Here is a 21,788-nt window from a genome sequence, read left to right as displayed (position 1 = left end):
TTACAGACTACCGTATCACTTATGCAGCATCTTGTAGACCAAAAGGATTAATTGCTGGCTTCCGAACTGGACTAAGCACCATCTTAGATTGGTACATCAATAGCTCAGTAACTCTGCAGCTCGATATAAATAGGAACTAATTCAGCTATTGAGAGGGTCCCTACCTTAAATATAAAGTCATTGATCCAAAACTATAGTAACTAGGTTTGTGTCACGAAGCAAGCAATTGTTACTATTTTAGTAAAGCATGTTTACTAGCTGGAGACACAAGGAACTGCAGATGCTGGTTTACAAAATGCCGGGGTAACTTAATAGTCAGGCAACATCTCTGGAGAATGTGTAGGATGGAACTGCAGGTGCTGGTTTAAACTGAAAATAGACACAAAAAGCTCAGTGTGTCAGGCAGTATCTCTGGAGAACATAGATAAGGTGATGTTTCAGGTTGGAACCCTTCTTCAGACTGAAGAGTCCCAACCCAAAACGTTACCCATCCATAGTTTTTCACAGATACTGTGCGACTTGCTGAGTTACTCCAGCATTGTCTTTTAAAAAAATACTACCAGATGTTGGCAATGGACTCAACATTTAAAAATGGTGACAGCAAGATTATTCGCCCAATTTGCATCAGAAAGGCAGCATATTAATCCACAGTATGGTTATAGTACTTAATGCCAGAATTTTATTTTTCTGCAGCTTTGTCATGACTGCAGTTCAAAACATTAAAATCACCTACACTTTAGATCTTATGCAATCCAGTTATACTTGTGACTACAATAAGGTATTTACTATGAAGTTATTAACATCACCACAGACATCCACAATTGATAATCCACAGTTTTCAAGGCAGCAGCAGCAGTCAAGGCTGCAATAAACATAGACTATCATTCCAGTGTATTAAATAAATGTTCCTGTACAAACTGCAGATACACAGTGACAAGGTAGTAGCAAAGTGCAAGTAAGTAAACTTGGTTTTATCCCCATGCTTTGCTTGGAATACATCGGGATATTACGCGAGCAGATTGGTATTCCAGAAGCAAGCTAATGCTTCAGCATTTAAAATTACAACCACCTTAACTTTGGCAGTGCAAAGCATTATTTTCAGAACAGTATCAGGGAGCCCTCAGCTACTGGTGGCAAGGTTTCATCACCTCACATACTTGGTTAATTTGCCATTTTCTAGGCTCGCCTTCCTCACTATATTAATACGCCCAGCTGCACACAAGATACTGTACCTTGTGTAAAATCAGAATGGCAGGTCCTGTCCTTTATAACTGAATTAGTCCACAAGTGGGGGAAATGGACCTTAGACCATTTGCTGCATCATCCCCCACCCTCCCCAGATGCTTCGGGCAAGCAATACTCAAGCACATACTCAGCTGGTAAACACGGGACATTAACACAAAATTATCGAAATGTCCACACTTCAAGATCCTGCACCATGAAATCTTCAGTTTTGGACAGAATGGAGTTGTTGAATGTTGTACAAGGATTGCTTCTTCCATGATTGAGATCTTCATCCAACCACAAGCCAAAATGTCCACTTAACAGAAGAGAAACATTAAACTTATCACCAAAGCTTTCACCATTCTTTAAAGATTCCCCAATCAACTGGGTTTAAAAAATAATAAAATCTTAATGAAGATATTGGCTCAGCTTGTTCCTCAACCCTCCTGTGGGAGGGCAGGAGATGCCCAGTGTGACTTACCGGGCACATCTTTGAATTAATTATCTTTTAGGCCTTTCAGTCCACATCGACCAATAACCTGTTCACACTAGTTCTATGTTATCCCACTTTCTCACCATTCTACACACTAGTGGTCGTCTACATGGTCCAATTAACCTACATACCCATATGTCTTTGGGATGTGGGAGAAAACTGGAGCACCCGGAGGAAACCCGTGTGTTCACAGGGAGATCATGCAAACTTCATAGAGACAGCACCAGAGGTCAGGATCAAACCTGGTCTGGTGCCGCGGCAGCAGCTATACAAGCGCTACATTTTGCAACTGCAACGTTTCTGACAGTTCCTGCTCTCCAACTGCTCCCATTTCACTCATTGATCAGAACATCTTATTTAGGTAGACAAAATTGCTGGAGAAACTCAGCGGGAGCAGCAGCATCTATGGAGCGAAGGAAATAGGCAATGTTTCGGGCCGAAACGTTGCCCATTTCCTTCGCTCCATAGATGCTGCCACACCTTCCGAGTTTCTCCAGCAAATTTGTCTACCATCGATTTTCCAGCATCTGCAGATCATCTTATTTACAGCTTATTCCCTTGGTCATCCCCAGTTTTAGCCTCTGAGATACTACCCTACCCTTCCTCCAACTTAATTGCAATTGCAGGCACATTGAACTATTAGACAACTCCCTACCACCCAAAAGGCAGAAATTATTTTCCAAGATACCTTCCACCTCCCAATGCCAGCGAGTCCAAACTTCCTTTAATGAAGAAAGAATTCTCTCCAGTCCATTGGAAGATCTGGGAAAAGAAAAATAATAAAATGAAGTCTGTTATTTCATGAAAGGAACTCAAGCCAAATACGTTACAATAATAATAATAATTATTTTTTTAATGTGCTCATATTGTAGGGCCATACACTCAAGATCTTGTGGGTACAGTCTAAAGAAGGGTTTCGGCCTGAAACGTTGCCTATTTCCTTCGCTCCATAGATGCTGCTGCACCCGCTGAGTTCCTCCAGCTTTTTGTGTATACCTTCGATTTTCCAGCATCTGCAGTTCCTTCTTGAATACTCAAGATCTTGTGTTCTTCCAAACCACTTAGTTTTGTCAGCCCTCTAATCTTCTATATTTGCCCCTTTTGTGCCTACCAAATTAGCCCTTTGATAGCTTCCTGTAACCATGAACTTCCTTTTTCAATTATACTTTGACAAAAATCAGCAACAAATTAAATGTGGCCCATATGCCCCAGTTAAGTACGTGCATAAAATCACAAAGGATTAGAGTTCCACTTACCAAATTTCTGGTCAACTGTTAGCTTTTGCTTTTCCCCTACCGAGCCAAAATTTAAAAGAGTTTGCCACTTTTGGACCACACCGGCTTCTACTTTCTTGATCAATCTACATCTCAAACCAATCTATTTCGCCAAAACCACTTGTACCAATCAAACGGAGACCTCTTGAGACACACTTCTTACATGGTCAGTAAATGTGTGTGTGCAAGCAAATGTGGGGTGGAGTTTTACTCCCAGGTTCTTCAAAGCAAGCAACTGTTCAAATTGGGACCCTTATTTTACAGATTTTTAATCTAGCTGCCATTGGATCTTTAATTTAAAGAGATGAAAAAGATAAAGATGCAACCAATCATCTTGCTATGACAGGGTAAAGACCTTCACATTTTTACAACACTAATAACACTTAGTAAATAAAGTGTGAGTGTAAACTGATACACTGACGTCAGGCCACCGAACAACATTCCTGCAAATAGGATCAAGTGGATCATTTGAGCCCAACCTAAAAGTCTATTGGTTGCATCCTACCCAACACCATGCAATTCGCCCATCAATACTGTGAACTGGAGAACACACCTTGTTTAAGAAGGAACTGCAGATGCTGGAGAATCGAAGGTACACAAAAAAGCTGGAGAAACTCAGCGGGTGCAGCAGCATCTATGGAGCGAAGGAAATAGGCAACGTTTCGGGCCGAAACACACCTTGATGCTTACAAAATACTCACCCTTGTATACATATCCCCACCCGGTCTCACTCTACATCTCTGTGTAACATTCTCCAGAACACAAATTCTGTTCTCCGGTACCCATGCAGTTATTTTACCACACATGGCCACCCTTCAAAGTCTGTATCCCCAACACTGGAAAGGTTCCAGATGGATCGGTTGATGCCTGTTGCAGCTTGCTCTTTTTGGTTGGCATCAACTTTTGCCTCATTAAGGTCACAAAGCACCTCTAAAAGTATTGTGTAATTGATAATTATTCCAAGTGTATTAACACTGTTACCAATGTATGCTACAACTTCATTTTCAACACAAAACAAGTAATCAAAACCCAAGAAAATTATAACCCTATCTTCTAGAGTCTCGCTTCAGAAGAGTGACACTTAAAAATCATAATGTAATTACAAGGAATTGCAAATGCTGGTTTATACCAAAGATAGATGCAAAACGCTGGTGTATCTCTGGAGAAATGGATAGGTGACCATCTTTCAAACTGGAAAAAAAGGGTCCCAACCTGAAATAACACCTACTTAAACTCATGATTGATGTGCAAAATAAAAGACAATTTAAAATCAGACTGCACCCAATTTGAAATGTTGTGAATAAAGTTAATCTCACATGACAAAGGGTTATGCATTGTTATTTTCATGCTCAGTAACAGAGCTCGGATACCAGCATCTAGTCTGTTCCAGCTCTAGTCTCCATGGAAAGCCACAGAAAGGCAATTTGAGAGCAGTGCTATGGCAGAGTTCTCATCCAACAGCCAAAAAAAACAAGCTCAGTTACGATCCATCCCGTGATTAAATTGCCCGAATATAACCACGTCCATGGTTGGAACCCCAACATGGGTGTATATCACAATTGCAAAATGTTGCCACAGATCTGAATGAAACAGATTCACAAGTGTGTTGCCTGGATTAGGAAGGACAGGTTTAACAAAGTCAGATCGTTTTCTCTGGAACATTGGAGGCAGAGGGAAAATCCAATGAAAGTACTTAAAACAATAAGAGGAATAGATAGGACAGTCAGAGCTTATTCTCAGGGTGGAAATTTCAAAGAGCAGGGGACATATTTTAAGGTGAGAGATGCCACACACACACACTGTTTGAAACACATTGTGGACCAAAAATCCCGTTCCTGTGCTGCACAGTTGTACGTGTATCCATCAAGGAGAGAATCAATTAAGAAAATAATCTATATAGACATTACCATGGATACAAATGTTTAGAACAAGGCTGTGATAGACATACCTTAAAATCAAGGTTAAAAGTATAGAGAAAGGTTTCTCCCGTTCCATAATAATAGGCGCTCGGTTTTGGGGGATGTGAAATCAAAGCACCAAACACCTGTAATAGACACAGGGTAGTTAAGCATTTGCTGTTCTTGTACACCAGAGAAGGAAGTTGCACTATCTTCACCTCTCTCTCACCTGACCACACGTATCCTTTATGACCAGCAGTACTGCTGAGTCAGCGTGGGCTACTTTGCGGTACAAAGTTTTCAGACTGAAGCCATGCACGAAGGTGTTGAATGCTAATCGCCAGGGATAGCCCACTGTTCTGGGTGGTAGATATTTTGAAATCTACAGAGCAAGAGAGGAATATAGATTAAAGCACAGTTTATGCAAGGAGAATGGCAGCAAAAGGACACAAAGTGCTGGAGTAACTTAACAGGTCAGGCAACATCTGTGGAGTATATGGATAGGTGACGTTTCAAGTCCGCACCCATTCTTCATTTCAAAGGGTCTTAATCCAAAATGTCACCTATCCATGTTCTCCAGAGATGGTGCCTGGCCCACAGAGTTACTCCAGCACTTTGTGTCCTTTTGTCTATTAACCAGCATTCTGTGAGAATGTCAGCAAAGTAGTTTCTGGTAGTTTGGAACAATTTTAGAGCTTTTGTGGGAAACAATTTGTTTTCATTGCTCAACTATCAAATACAATTTACGGATTTTGGTAGGGCTTTCTATCATCTATAATAATAATAATAATAATCTTATTTATATAGCACATTTTTAGTCAACTTGCATTGACCCCAAAGTGCTTCACATAATTACATTACATTTACACACAGGCAAAGGTGGGTGAAGTGTCTTGCCCCAAGGACACAACGACATTATGCACTCCAAGCAGGATTCGAACCGGCTACCTTCCGGTCGCCAGCCGAACACTTAGCCCATTGCGCCATCTGTCGTTGGCGCCATCTCCAACGCACTACATTTATTCTGAGGTTTCAAAGCTCCAGAATATCTTGCAAATGTAATCTTTGGATGTTGAACAAATTTAGAAACCAATTATCAAGAGTGAGTGGAATCGGCCTGCGACTACTGTGCATCATCTTCCCTGGACCTGGTACAAGCCACCGGGGAAGAGCTGGAGCAGAGTTTTGATTTTGGAAGAGCAGACTTGGTCTTAATGAAAAGCCAGACACGAAAGGAAACAGCAGATTTGCCAAACCCAAATGCCAAGGAAGTTTTTTTTTTTTTTTTTTTCTTTTTAAATTAAAGTGACAATCATGACAAAAAACTACCAATTCATTATTTTTTTGGGAAGTCCTGTAGATTATTCTCCCATCGGTCAATGTTAAAGACAACATCAGGGTGCCAACAATAGGTAGCACAGGGAGCCTCAGCCCCCCCACGGCTCTTTTAACAGTTGTGTTAAGATCCCCAACAAGTTTATAATCCTAATATACAAACAATTTAATTCCAACACTTCATTTCAGCCAGATGTCTCATTCTCTGCCTCAACCCCTCTCACTATAAAGTGTTCACTGACCCAAAATTTAAAGTGCTCTCTTTACCATCTTATGTCAGAAACAATAAATGCTGGCAATACTTTGCAGCTCTGGCAGGATCTTTAGAATTAGAAACAGAATTAATAGATCAGGTTAAAGGCTCAATTGATTATGTTTTGCCCCCACAGATGCCACCTAACCCAAGTGTTTCAACGCCATTTTAATTTTACATTTGCTGTATCTAGTTTTATTTTCATGAACTTTATCAACCATTTAACTACACATTCTCACCACTAATAGACGTAAACTACCCATTTTAGGCACTACTCAAGCTGTGTAGAATAAGGAATTAAGGTTCTGCAATGTTTCTTAACTAAATTAGGTAACACAGTTTGGTTCCCACGTGCAAGTTTCATCCCCCTTAAAAATGCATTCATTGCTTCTTAAAATTCCGACAATCTTAATGCCATATAGGACTAAGACTGAGATGAAGAAAAACTTCTTCATCCAGAGAGTTGTCAATCTGTGGAATTCTCTACCACAGAAGGCAGTGGAGGCCAAATCACTGGATGTTTTCAACAGAGGGTTCAATTTAGATCTTAGGGCTAAAGGAATCAAGAGATATGGGGGGAAAGAAGGAATGGGGTACAGATTTTAGATGATCAGCCATGATTGGCTCAAAGGGCAGAATGGCCTACTCCTGCACCATTTTTCTATGTTTCTATGTCAACCATTTCTCTCCTCAATGATGCTGCCAGCATTTTCTGTTTTGGTTATGTTAATTGTTTCCTTGTTTCAACAATGCACTCTTAGGGAGATGGCCAAGGTACTGCAAAAGAACAAGGGGCAACACGGTGGTACAGCGGTAGAGTTGCTGCTTCACAGTGCCAGAGACCCGGGTTTGATCCTGACTATGGGTGATGTCTGTACTGTACATTCTTCTTGTGATCGCGTGGGTTTTCTCCAGGTGCACCAGTTTCCTCCCACATTCCAAAGACTTGCAGGTTTGTAGACCAATTGACCTCTGTAAATTGTCCCTAGTGTTTATTACTGCAACTAATGTACAGGTGATCACTGGTCAGCACAGATTTGGTGGGCCGAAGGGCTCGTTTCCTATGGATAATCATACTGAGCCATACCTTCTCAATGTGGAAAGATTCCATGATACAGCTGTTCCCCTGAAGAACAGGTGCAATGTTCCCAAATTCTGCATCAAAAGCATCTTTGTAATGTTTCAAAGGGTCATCGTCCTCCGTTATAATCTGTGAAGGGCAGGAAATAGCTAATTAGTTTTACAATCTTAAGATTGCCACAAATCCTTACCAAAAGCACAATGAATGGAAAAACCAACCAGCGGAGCAATTTGCCTTTTAATCCAGAAAGACTCAGTTACAAATTAGATGGGATACTAGGGGGATAGGCTCAGCGGTAGAGTTGATGCCTTACAGCGCCAGAGGCCAGGGTTCGATCCTGGCTACGGGTGCTTGTCTATACAAAGTTTGTACGATCTCCCCATGACCTGCGTAAGTTTTGTCCGAGAACTTCAGTTTCCTCCCAAACTCCAGGTTTGTAGGTTAATTGGTTTGGCAAAATAGTAAATTGTCTCTAGTGTGTGTAGGATAGTGTTAATGTGCGGGAATCACTAGTTGGTGCGGACTCGTTGGGCCGAAGGGCCGGTTTCTGTGCTTTATCTCAAAACTAAACAAGGAACTGCAGATGCTGGTTTACAAAACAAACAAAGTGCTGGAGTAACTCAGCAGGTCAGACAGCACCCTCAGAGAACAAGGGGTGTTATTTCAGGTAATCTATCCATGTTCTCCATTGATGCTGACTGACCCACCGAGTTACTCCATCACTCTGTCGTTTTCAGTTACAATTTAGGTTCAGAGTTCACTTATACTACATACATAATATGTTCAGCACTGCAGACATCGATACTCACACAAAATATTTTAAATTAAAAATTTCTTCCAACATTCAGGGTCGCAACAAGCAACATTTCACTTGCACTTCACCCAGTTTGGTGCCTTTCATTTGTTGCTAATAATGTGGTCTCCACATTAGAAAAAAGACATAGCCAACCACTATGTGGAGCACTACACAAAGTCTGACAACCCTGAGCTTCTAGTCATCCATCATTTTAACTCATTGTCCCACTTTCACCTTGACCTGCCTTCAGCTTGCTACGTTACTCCAAACATGACCAATGTAAGCTTGAAGAACAGCACCACATCTTCATATGGGTGCATGTAGTCCTTTGGACTTCATAAGTTCCAGGAGCAGAATTCAGCCCATCAAGTCTACTCCGCCTTTCAATCATGGTTGATCTATCTTTCCCCCTCAACCCCATTCTCCTGCCTTCGCCCCATAACCCCGACATCCTTACTAATCAAGAATCTGTCAACCTCCGCTTAAAAATATCCATTGACTTGCCCTCCAAAGATGTCTGTTGCATGAATTCCACTGATTCACCACACTTTAACTAAATAAATAAATTCCTTTTATTCTGAGGCTATGGCCTCTAAGTCCTAGACACTCCCACTAGTGGAAACATCCTCTCCACATTCATTTTATCTAGGGCTTTCACTATTCAGTGTGTTTCAATGAGGTATCCCCTCATCCTTAATATTAAATTGAAACATTTTTGTAAACCCGTATGGGAAAATAATTGTTTGGCAAGGACTTGTAGGGCCGAGATGGCCTGTTTCAGTGCTGTAATTGTTATATGGTTATATGGTATCTGCAGTTCCCGATATCCACTAAATTTACAACCAGACAGAAAATGTTATGTACGCTACGTGACGAAAATCCAAAATACATTTTCCATTTTCAGACCAGCTTGTAATTTGATAGCCTACCATTATATTCCATTTTAAATAAGAGTTATGCAATGACTCACACTGTGAACTAATTTCCTTTGTCAAAGGCATTCTAATATTATAAGATCACAAATCTAGGTCTAGGGCAACATACAGTTAAAATGACAACAACCAAAAAAAATGACCCACATCCCAGCACTTTAACATTAAAAGTTAAGCTTGGTGCAGCTAACGCCAAGGCTCGGTGGGGGAGGACCACAGTCTAGAGTCCATTCACAGCAGGACATTGGTGGGCAGGGTCTGGTGGAGACACCCCCTCAAACAAGGGAAGGGATATCAACCCAGTGGGGGGGGGGGGGGGGGGGGGGGGGGGGGGGGGGGGGGGGGGGGGGGGGGGGAGAAACAAGGGTGCTTGGTATAAGGATAGATTGTAAACACCACCAAATATAACAACGCTCAGAATGTTTGAAAACGCTGAGTTTTTGCACGGTTCTCGTTTTGTACATTTTTTAATATTCTCAATAAAGTTTATTTTTGGAAAAGGTCATCTGTGCAAGACTATACTTTACAGGTAGGCCTAGATAGAGTGTAGGGGAAGTTTCTAGTAGCAGGAGAGTCCAGGACCAGAGGGCACACCTTCAAATCAAAGGGACATACCTTTAGAATGGCGATGAGGATGAATTTCTTCAGCCAGAGAGTGGTGAATCCGTGGAATTCATTGTCACAGATGGCTGTGGAAGCCATTTCTGGGTATTTTTAAAGTTGCGATTAATAGATTAGTATACGTTATGGGGGAGAAGGCAGGAGAATGGGATCGAGGGAGAAAAATAGATCAGCCACAATCGAATGGCAGAGCAGACTCAATGATGCGAGTGGCCTAATTCTGCTCCTATGCACTATGATTATACTTGTGCACAGATTTAATATTTAAGTCCCTGGTTGATGTGAAATTCAGAAGGACAATGTTTATTCTCCCTCAGGCGTCCCACATCACAGTTCAGCAGCAGTAATGTTGTTCTCCTCCACTGTAACCGATATTTAAACAACTTACAGACCTTTTCCACCCCAAGCTTTCGTTGCCAATTTAAAACTGGAGGCACTTCAGGAGAGCAAAAAAACTGACAACGCACCATAACACTCCCATTGACTGTAAGAAGTCTAATGCCCCAGTCCCACTTAGGAAACCTGAACGGAAACCTCTGGAGACTATGCGCCCCACCCAAGGTTTCCGTGCGGTTCCCGGAGGTTGCAGGTATTGGAAGCAGGTAGGGAGACTGACAAAAACCTCCGGGAACCGCACGGAAACCTTGGGTGGGGCGCAAAGTCTCCAGAGGTTTCCGTTCCGGTTTCCTAAGTGGGGCAGGGACATTAAGATGTCAACCATAACCCATGGGAATGCGGTGCTTGAACAAAGAAAAGTCACGTGGGTAGAGGGACATTATTGACTTTGACCCTTAAAAAGCAGTCAGATTTATTTGGAACACAGCAGGAACATTGAGCTAATGTGCATCAAAGTAAAAGCTTGACCCAAGTCAGGGTTTCAAGATGGGCTAGAAAATACTGCTTCAACAATGGGAATCCAAGTGAATTTGATCCTTTGCCTATTGACCTGAAGGTGCGATTAGTGTCCACATTTTCCTTGCTTTTATACCCAGTACCTGGTGTACAGTTCAGTATTTTACTGTTGCCTTGAGCAATCAGTGAAAACATTTTTAACATCAGTGGATCAACATCAATTATTTAATTAAAATGATTTAACTCACCTCCCAATCATCAAACAGTCTATCGAAAAGCTTCTCGTTCAAAGAGAATGGGCACTTTTCACCCAAGAGGACAAAGTCATCTACATGAGTGTCACCCATTTCTTCAAATAAATAAATACCAGGTCTCCAATGGTTGAGGTACGTGTGGAATTCAATCAGTCTGCAATGATAGAACAGGAAATATATCATACATTTGCTTTTATACAGACTCATTTCATGACCTCAGATCAAAATGCATCACAACAAATGAAGAGCTTTTGAAATGGGAATCAATCAAAATAACCCACCAATTATCGGGTAATTGAAAGGGTTAATATTGGGAAATGTACTGGAAAACATCCTCAGTATTCAACATCGATTTGTCCACCCGAGGGGCCAGGCGAGTATTTGTTGAAGAAAGATTTAAAGTTACAGAGTCCATAATTGGAAGTCTCAACCTTTTTGGCTTTGCACTGACAATCCGTCTAAATATTCATCCAATTTTAATACAAATAACAACAGGTATTTTGGTGGGTTTCAACACTTGTATAAAAACTGATTAATAAAAAAAATCTACATGAAGAAATAATGTTTTAGGCCCCTGCTATAAATTAAGGAAAATATCATAAATACTAAACACAAGATAAATAATGTTTTGAGCATTTATTCTCAATCAATCCATTTATTCAATTAGATCAAATAGATTTTTTTTGTATACTCAGAAATAGGAAGATAAAAGTTTTGACTTTCCCTTTTACACTTTTGAAGAATTTCACATCTTGCAAAATGCAAGTTTATTATCTATTTTAAATTATGATTTGGAAAACTTTTATAATTGACCTGCCTCCTCTCATCTTACAAATAGTTCTTAAAAACAAGTCCAAAACTGAACATATCTTTGCTGAATTTGCAAAAGAGAAAGCTAATAATTTCTTCAATCGACACAGGAAGCAGACAGTATACATTTCATTAAACATCAAGCAACGCCAGGAGTGTTTGAACAGTCATTTGTGGTGAGAGACTGATCATGTAAAATTCAGCTCGTGTCTAGACTTGTACAACTGTTTGTGTTCAAATTGTGAATTTTGTATATAGATGACTCAACAGGATTTCTGTTCTTTTTAACCAAATCAGATGAGAATTCAAGACCCAGAGCTTACATACAATACCAAGATGATCACTTAATAGAAGTTATATGATACAACTCAATTAATTGCCTGAAGAAGGGTCTCAACCTGAAACATCACCTATCCATGTTCACCGGAAATGCTGCCCAACCTGCTGAGTTACTCAAGCATTTTGTGTCCTTTTTAATTACAGACTGGTTCTTCCAAAAAAAATTGGTTTTTAAGACCATATGCCAAAAAAAATAAAATTCTTAACAATATTTGGAAGCTATAGCAAAACAACCATTTTAAAAGTTAATTAAGAAGTGAAGAATCACCATGTCGATGAATTAATCATTTATAATCAATGCAACTCCATTACTCCCAATGATTCACTTTGTCTACATTAACGCAAATGAAATATGCCAGAAACATTAATTAAAAATCTCATTCGTCTCTTCACTCAAAAGATCTATACTTACAAAACAAGACTCTTCTAATCCAAACCACTCCTGGCTTGCAACTGAAACAACCTCCGAACAAACTCTGCCTCATTTGGCTATACACACAAAGATAAATCTTCCACTGGCTAATCAGGAGCCTGCTCCAGTTAACATAGAGATAATGGTGGTAATCATATACAGCTTACATTCGCAGTTCTCAGCATGGCATACCAACTGCTTAAATAAATCAGCAGCTGAGATATTTAGAAAAGCCACTACATTTTTTAAAACATAGAGCTCCAACTTAAATCCTAAATGTAGATATGTTGAGGCTGCATCAAAAATGAATGATTCAAAAATCTCTGGAAGAAGATGCAAATCCACCTACTTGTGGATTTGACAAGGGTGACCAGTTGACCAATCTACTCTCATGATATGGGTGGGACATTTAATTATGATAATGAGACTGATTACCTTCATTTGACAATCATTCTACTTTTACCAACAAGGCCGTTAGATTTAAATTCTTAAAGAAGACAAAAATGCTGAATGTTTATGGTAAGAGATTTTCTTTGCATTCAAAGCTTGATTAAGTAATGTGGAATGAAAGGCAGATTCCAATCCATGCGATAGACCGCATGAGTGGCAATAGTGCTTTCTTTACCGAGTATTGACACCATTTAAGGTATAGACACTGAGAATGTATGGAGTTTTTTTCACCGTTTTTAGAACAAGGAACATAGAACATTAACGCACAGGAATAGGCCATTCGGCCCACAATGTTTGTGCCGAACAGGATGTCAAGCTAAGCTGATCTCACTATACCGTATGAATATAGATTTCCCTAATTTGAAGTAACTCCAGCATTCCTTCTTCCCCCACCCCATCCCAAGTCCATGCTGACCTTCAATCACCCGTTCACACTAGTTCTATATTATTCCCAATTTCTCACTCCTGACACACTAGGTGCTGTGTTCGAAGGGCCGAATGGCCTCCTCCTGCACCTATTTTCTATGTTTCTAGGGGCAATTTAAAAAGGCCAATTAATCTACTCTTCTGCATGCCTTTGTGACGTTGGAGGAAACTGCACCCAGATTAAACCCTTGCAGTCGCATGGAGAACATGCAAACTCTGCACAGACAGCACCTGAGGTCAGGATCGAACTGAGGTTTCTGTGAGGCAGAAACTCTTCCAGCCATGCCATCATGCTGCTCACCAAGTGAACATTTACTTTCCTAAATGTGCAGGAAGGAACTGCAGATGCTGGATTACACCGAAGATAGACACAAAATGCTGGAGTAACTCAGCAGCATCTCTGGAGAAAAGGAATAGGAGACATTTTGGGTCGGGACCTTTCCTCGGACTCCCTTCCTAAGCCTTCCTTATTTCTCATATTTTCTGTTCTAGCGCTCCCCGCTTTTTCTTTTGGGAGGGTCTGTTCCTCATTTACCAACCCATGATTTTTATTTAGGATTTTCCTTTTAAAATGAGGGTTGTATATCATAGCAAGTTCTGTTGACCTTGAATAGTCAATCTTTAAACTGCGGCAATGAACAAAAGTATTCTTGGATAGAACAGGTTTAGAGTAACCATTGTGCCAGTATAGGCCAGTTTACGTACATAGTTAAACCTCAGTTATAATCTCTGATGTAACCCAAGTTAATGATTAGGTTTTAATTGCTGATATCAAGTAATTTATTCTTTGTGGCTTGCGTGTCCAAAGTAGTTCTGTCCCATTTTACAAAACAAACTTGAAGACCAAACACATAAAACAGTATTAACCATCACACTCATTAACTGCTTGAATTATTATATTATTGATAAGAAGAGCATTTTCTTGTTACCAGGTTGCTGCTTGTAATCTGTTTCCTCGCTCCTATTATCTCTGCTTATCGTCTGTCAAAGCAATATTTATTTTCCCTGCTTTGCCTTGCAAAGATGAACTGAGGAAACTACATGTTCTCTCCTCATTCTGGCCATTTTTCTGCCATCCCTTTTTGACGGTGGATTCAGTGAAACTAATTTTCATTCAAGGGCTTCAGGCCCCCCCCCCCCCCCCATTGCATTCCCCACTTACTGCATGAAACCGCGGACCAACGCCTGCACTAAGAACAATGTCTGGTTCCTCTTACCTTTGCCCCAGCCTCCATTCCCACTCCCAAGTTATGATTAAGAGACCACACAGAGAGTTGGGAGTCTGTGGAATTCTCTGTCTCGGAGGCCGATGGAGGCCAGTTCTCAGGATACTATCAAGAGAGAGCTAGATAGGGCTGTTAAAGATAGCAGAGTCAGGGGAGAAGGCAGGAGCAGGATACTGATTGGGGATGATCAGCCATGATCACATTGAATGGCAGTGCTGGCTCGAAGGACCGAATGGCCTACTCCTACACCTATTGTATATTGATTATGCTGAACCCTTGCCCTCCTTATCTACCCTGTCTCAATGGGGAGAAATTGTGCTGCTTCAACTTGCCATTGGTTATTTAGTTTGATGGTTAATGTTGTTTTCTTTCTTTCTTGATGGCTCAAGGGCTGGAGTCACGTGCATCATCTTCAGAGTGCCTGCTGCCTTAACAGCACTCTTTGATTTAGACAATAGACAGTAGGTGCAGGATTAGGCCATTCAGCCCTTCGAGCCAGCACCGCCATTCAATGTGATCATGGCTGATCATCCCCAATCAGTACCCCGTTCCTGCCTTCTCCCCATATCCGCTGACTCCGCTATTTTTAAGAGCCCTATCTAGCTCTCTCTTAAAAGCATCCAGAGAACCTGCCTCCACCGCCCTCCGAGGAAGAGAATTCCACAGACTCGCAACTCTGTGTGAGAAAAAGTGTTTCCTCGTCTCTGTTCTAAATGGCTTACTCCTTATTCTTAAACTGTAGCCCCTGGTTCTGGACTCCCCCAACATCGGGAACATGTGTCCTGCCTCAAGTGTGTCCAAACCCTCAACAATCTTACACGTTTCAATGAGATCCCCTCTCATTCTTCTAAACTCCAGAGTGTACAAGCCCAGCTGCTCCATTGTCTCAGTATATGACAGTCCCGACATCCTGGGAATTAACCTTGTAAACCTACGCTGCACTCCCTCAAGTGCAGTGGTTCCATAGATAACGTTCAGAGACAAGGATTCCCGTTAATGAACTTACTTTTCTTGGGACATTGCAAACCAGTATTCCTCAGATTTGTTCATATCCAGAGATGCAGCCACTCCTAACTTAAGCATGTGCATCCTTTTCACAGGATGTTTAACCTTCAGGCATAAAAACATCAATCTATGTTTGTCTTCATCTTTAGAACGATACAGGTCTGCAATTTAAAAAAAGAGAATTATTTAGTTAGTACTATGTTTAAGATTCAGATTCAGATTAGTTTATTGTCATGACATTATTCGCATGAAGCTCATAGAGTACCAAACATACAATAAATACAATGACAAATGCAAAACAGTAAACCGATGCAAATATTTGTGCATCAGATCAGATAGTGCAACCTGGATTGCTTGTTTTTAATTGCAACGCTGAAGTAGTGCAAAATAAAAGACTAAAGTGCAATAAGTGAATGAGGTAAAGTGTAAGAATACGAGCCAGTACCTCACGAATGGGTTGTGAAAGAGGGGTTGGTTCAGGAATGTGATAGCAATAGAGATCAAGTTGTTCTTGAGTCTGGATGTTTGGGGTTTAACATCTGCCTGAAGGTCAAATAGAGAAAAGGAATGTGGCCAGGGTAGCAGGCATCCTTGGCAATTCTTCCAGCCTTCCTGATGCATCGCATGAAGATGGACTGGATGGAAGGAAGTGACGTACGACATACGTGTGATGGACTGGGCTGTGCTCGCTGCAGGTTCAGGTGATCAAGATCAGAGCACTTGCCACAACAGGCCAAGATGCATCCTGTCAGAATACTTTCTATAGCACACCTATAGATGTTCAAGAGAATCCTTGGGGACATGTCCCATCTTCTCAGACATCAAAGAAAATAAATACAACTGATGTTCTGTCTTGATCACTACATCAGTATTAAAAGACCAGGTTGGGTTGCTGGTGACATGATACCTGGGTACTTGAAACTATTGACCATCTCCTTTAGGTCAACAACCAACCTGTTCATCTTGCATACCTAAAGGGCTGGGTTGCTGTTTTGACACTGACACCAGGTTTCTGATATCTTTCCTGAACTCTGTCTCGTCATTGTTGTTTATCCGGAGAGGCACCAACGGGGAGCAAAATGGAGCAGTGGTCGAATGAAGCACTGCCTTGAGCCAATGAACTGGAACATGTTCAGAACTACTTCATCCAGCCTGAATGAGTATACCTCAGTCGTCACCAGTTTCAGTCCACAACTGGTTTCCCATTTTCAGAGTTGACATTTTGCCCACATGCTTTTTGAAGGATGATCAATTTGCAATGATTTCACTTGACTGCATTTATAATTCAGCTGTCCACTTACTGTACTATATCGTTAAAACAGGTTCTAATGTTGAATTGTTCTTGTGTAATTAATGCAAATGGAATAAATTGTGTCCAGAAATTCAGTTGAGTATATTTGTTTGTATTTATAATTATTATTTTGTGATAAAATCCTTTTATTTGTACATCCCTTTGCATATGGTTACTTATTAAGAGTTTTAGCTGATTAAAAAACAGTGGGATTGGATCAGAAATTCTAGAAAGCTACAATGTCTTGTAGTAACTGTGTTATCTGATGTTCTGAAATATTGTTAAGCCAGCTATCATGTTTATTTAATTCCTGGTGATGATAGGTTTCCAATGTCAGATCAAACTGGTTTCATCGATGAAAGAACAGGAAAGATCCTGGTTTGATCTTTGGTCAGCATTGAGTCAGATGATTGCAGATGAGGATAGTCACACAGGTAGGCAGTTCCCCTGTGAGCAACATTCTTGTTCCATTCTGCCCAGTGGAAATACACGTGTAGATGATCAGTCACGACATGTTCAAGCTGGGAACGACTTGCTGATTGACCAAGTCTGGGATTTTTTTATGAATGTAATTATGTAGGAGACTATTATATAGGCACCATGACGCATTTTCACTTACAGCACGTAAAGGGGGCTGATGTGGAACAGCCATATTCCGGATGTGACAAGATGAATGATTCAACAAATAAAGAGCAGGGATGTAGAATAGTTGTGACTAAATAAATACTAATACAACAATGTATATGATTATGAGAGGAATAGACAGAATCATTTATCCTGAGTAGGGGAATCAAGAACCAGAGGACATAGGTTTAAGGTGAGGGGGAGGAAAAATTTAATAGGAACCTGAGGGGCACCATTTTTTATATAAAGGGTGGTGGGTATATGGAATGAACTGCTGGAGGAGGTAGTTCAGGCATGTACTATCATCACATTTAAGGGACACTTGGACAAGTACATGAATAGGATAGAGTTAGGGGGATATGGGCCAAATGCAGGCAGGTGGGACTAGTGTTAATGGGGAGTATTAGTTGACAAGGCTAAGTTGGGCTGGAAGACCTGTTTCAACGCTGCATGACTTTATGAATCTGATCTGTAAGAAGGAGGAAGGACAGTAACGTTGCGAAAGTTTCTTTTCCACAGCTGGTTTAGAAGTCAAAACAATTAGCATCATATCAGAGACGTGAAAGTTCCTGCGCCTAATTGCTTGCCTGGCTTCAGGCCAGGCGGAAGGTCACATGTTAGCAATTGCTCTCAGCAGCTCTCGCTGAAGAAAGGTAAAATTTAGCTGGGTTGCTCGCTTTCAGTCATTGTGCATTCATACCTGCTGAAAAATGCCTTTTCTTAGCAAAGGGAGATTAACATGGTGAATGAACATTTAAACAAAGAGGCTAAATGAACTAGGTCACTGAACTAGCAAGAGATTGTTCCTTTCTGTATGAAATATACTATGAAAACAAAAAAACCCACAAAGAATAAAACGGATTAATAGAAAACATGACACTAGTGGCGGCCATTCAGTCTATCACTTCAATGATGGCCCTACTTCACCTATCCATATGTTCACCAAAGAAGCTGCCTGGCCTGCTGAGTTAATCCAACACTTTGTCTATTTTTGGTAAACCAGCATATGCTGTTCCTTGTTTCTATAGTAACTGACTGAAGAGTTTAAAAAAGTATTAAAAACATAGCAATTAATTACACTTTAAAATTCAAAATTAAATTAACAATAAATTAAACACAAAGTTAATACAAATATATATATTTTAAATAAAAGTTAATGCACCCTTTCCCCACTAATCTCCAGGTTGTAAACCTCAATGAAATGAACAGTCTCCAGTGCTCTGCTGGATATGTCTGCTGTAGGTTCAGAGAGATGGACTCCTCAGCACAATGTAGGGAAATTTCAGAAGGCAGAGAATTGAGGGATGGAGCAGTGACATATGTGCCTGCGTCTCATGTTTGTGGGGCAGTTCAATGATAGCAGTATCTTTTAGTCGGAGCAAACCTGATTTGGCCAACACCTTCAAGGGAGAATTATTTAAAACCGATACAGAATTTTATTTTGCAACTAGAAAATCAATAAGATAAAGCAGGACCATTGCGTTCAGGGAGAATTCACCATTTTGTCGAGCTGCTGCCTCGCTGCACCAGAGACCTGGGCTCGATCCTAACCTTGGGTGCTGTCTGTGTGGAGTTTGTACATCCTCCCTGTGATTGTGTGGGTTTCCTGCCAGTGCTCGGGTTTCCTCCCACATCCAAAAGATGTGCAGGTTTGTAGGTTAATTAGCCCCTGTAAATTGTCGCTAATGTGTAGGGAGTTGATGCAAAAGTGGGAACTAGCGTGAATGAGTGAACGATGGTCAGCTTGGATTCGCTGGACTGAAGGGCCTTTCATGCTGCATCTTTCAATCACAGTCACAGAGTCATACAGCACGAAAACAGGCAACATTGATGGGAGAAATTCTGGGAGCTAGGTGTAGGGCCTTCTCTCAGATTGGAAACATGTTTGTAATGATTTCATAAGTAAACAAATCTGGGAGGAAAAAAAAAAATTGAAGGTGGCAAAGTTGCTGAATATAGGAGCAATTATCTCCTACCTTGATCGCATTCACGTTTCTTCATAAATACGGGTAATGTATCATTTGCTTTATTATCTTGTTTATTACATAATCCACACTGATCATCTTTGGCTTTGTTTATGTTACAGCAAACATCTTCAGCCTTCAAACTTGACAACTCAGCAGAAATGATTTTCTCTCTTGTGTTCTCCACCATCGGAGACCACGGATATTTACATCCTTGATCTGATAGATTTATCTCACAAAACGATGTCGTTTTATCATCTGTGTCGTTGCGGGAATCACAGGGTGTCTCTACCTTGTTTTTCTTGTACAACTGATGCTCTGTCAATATATGGGATAAAGAGTACTGATTGCCATCATAATTTGTCTCTGGTTCCAATATTCTTTCTCTTGTACAATTTTCAGAACAGTAACGCTCTTGGTTCTCTGACAGTACATTTTCCCCTCTGTGTTTCACTCTGATTGAGAAGGGAAATGTTTCTTCATTCTCAAGTTCATGATTTTCTTTCAGGCTCAAACACATTACATTCTCTTGTAATTCCATAATATAATTGGATGAAATCACATTAACCGGACATGAAGAATCCAGACAGGAGTACGGAATGGGTGTAAGTTTTGTCAACGTTGTAGGTTCCTCATCAGCAGGATATGAATCGGTTTTTTTGAACTCTGCACACAGTCCTCTGCCTTTGATCCGAGCTGCTCGACTGTTCTTGTGGCCGGCGTTTACAGTTTCTCTTTCTGTTTGTACTTTACTTTGGATAGGAACTTTTCTTCTAGAAATGAGAGAGAGAGAAAAATAATCCTTATATTCTATGCAGGCAAAAAGCAATGTTAAGGTATTTAACATGCAACAATCGAGAATTAGAAGGAAATTTAATGACAAAACTGTCTTCAGTAATTATCTTTTCATCTCTTTTATTCCAACAACTCTACCTAACTTTCTTAGTTTAATCATAGTCGTGTATCATGGAAAAGGGCCCTTCAGCCCAACTTGTCCAATCCGAGCGAGAAACCTAACCTAGGTTAGTCCAATTTGCCCTTGTTTAGCCCTCTAAACCTTTCCTATCCATGTACCTGTCCAAGTGTCTTTGAAATGCTGTTATAGTATCTGCCTCAAGTACCTCATTCCATATACCAACTACTCCCCGAGTGAAAATGGTGCCCCTCAGTTTAGTATTAAATCTTGCTCCTCTCACCCAAAAACACATGTCCTCTTGTTTATGATTCCCCTACCCTGGCTAAGGGTATCTGTCTGTATTTTTGTAGGTGGGATTTGATACGTAGAAGGGGTGTGTCTATTTCTAGGGGAGACTAACACAGACTCATATATTAGGAGTCAATAAGGTCTCGGAAGGATGGTGAGAATAGTTTTTTACCATTCACATACATGACATGATCACGATACACAAAGTTGATGAGACGACATACTTTTATAAGGAGAAATTTTCATATGATTTATATGACATGAATGGAACAGCGATTAAGAACGGATTATTTCTTTGCTGTGTACTACTTCAATAAAAGACCAATTAATCAAGAAACAATGTTTGGAAGATTTGTTTTTACTATCTTAAGTGTGTCATGAGTGCGTAAAATATACCTGGTAACTATCCGCGAGGGGCAATGGCTATCAAAGTTGGACTTTGACAACATCGTAATGACTGCCTTTATAATAGGTTTGCTTTTTTGATTTAATTTCTAATTATGCCACTCACTCCACTTCCACCTTTGCTACATTTTCTTTTTGGTTTAGTTTAACCATAACCCAGGTTTGCCTAACCACCACAATTTGTCAGACCGCTCAATTTTGGGTTTCTACTTCCTTCCCTCTTTCTTTGTTCCAGGATTTCAGGCCTTTCTTTTTCTGATGCTTTTGTTTCATCTCTGTATTAATTTGGGGAAAGACAACTGGATATTAGATGGGTCCATTCGTTCTAATTTAGCAATACTCTTCCAGTTTTCATTTGCTGTTAAGGGCTTGTCCCACTGTACGAGCTAATTCAAGAGTTCTCCCGAGTTTCCCCCGATTCGAACTCGGAGAATTACGGTAATAGCCGCTCGTCGGTACTTGGGGCTCTTGTGGACATTTTTCAACGGTTGAAACATGTTGAAAAATCTTCACGAGCTTACCGCGTTTCCCGAGTACCTGCCGTTAGCGCTACGAGCCGCTAAGAGACGTTCTGAGCTCCGATGTACCCGCCACGTACATTCTACGTGCTTACCACAAG

General features: G+C 40.6%; 1 protein-coding gene across 3 annotated transcripts in view; it reads right to left on the bottom strand.

Annotated features, from left to right (window-relative positions):
* Window positions 1-660: 660 nt before the first annotated feature.
* si:ch211-15d5.11 (nuclear receptor coactivator 7) overlaps window positions 661-21,788 on the bottom strand; it is a 44,094-nt gene continuing 22,966 nt past the window's right edge. For all 3 annotated transcript variants that reach the window (XM_055656579.1, XM_055656578.1, XM_055656580.1), the window contains 8 exons: window positions 19,573-20,333; window positions 15,683-15,842; window positions 11,008-11,167; window positions 7,565-7,687; window positions 5,119-5,271; window positions 4,940-5,035; window positions 2,406-2,479; window positions 661-1,540 (listed from right to left, as the gene is read on the bottom strand). In XM_055656579.1, the coding sequence (XP_055512554.1) occupies window positions 1,405-1,540; window positions 2,406-2,479; window positions 4,940-5,035; window positions 5,119-5,271; window positions 7,565-7,687; window positions 11,008-11,167; window positions 15,683-15,842; window positions 19,573-20,333 (1,663 nt within the window). In that variant the 3' untranslated portion in view covers window positions 661-1,404. The remainder of the gene's footprint in view (window positions 1,541-2,405; window positions 2,480-4,939; window positions 5,036-5,118; window positions 5,272-7,564; window positions 7,688-11,007; window positions 11,168-15,682; window positions 15,843-19,572; window positions 20,334-21,788) is intronic.

This window comes from Leucoraja erinacea, chromosome 26 (genome assembly GCF_028641065.1).
Source record: "Leucoraja erinacea ecotype New England chromosome 26, Leri_hhj_1, whole genome shotgun sequence".
NCBI classification, from domain to species: Eukaryota; Metazoa; Chordata; class Chondrichthyes; order Rajiformes; family Rajidae; genus Leucoraja; species Leucoraja erinaceus.
This window is presented reverse-complemented; position numbering and strand designations above follow the sequence as displayed.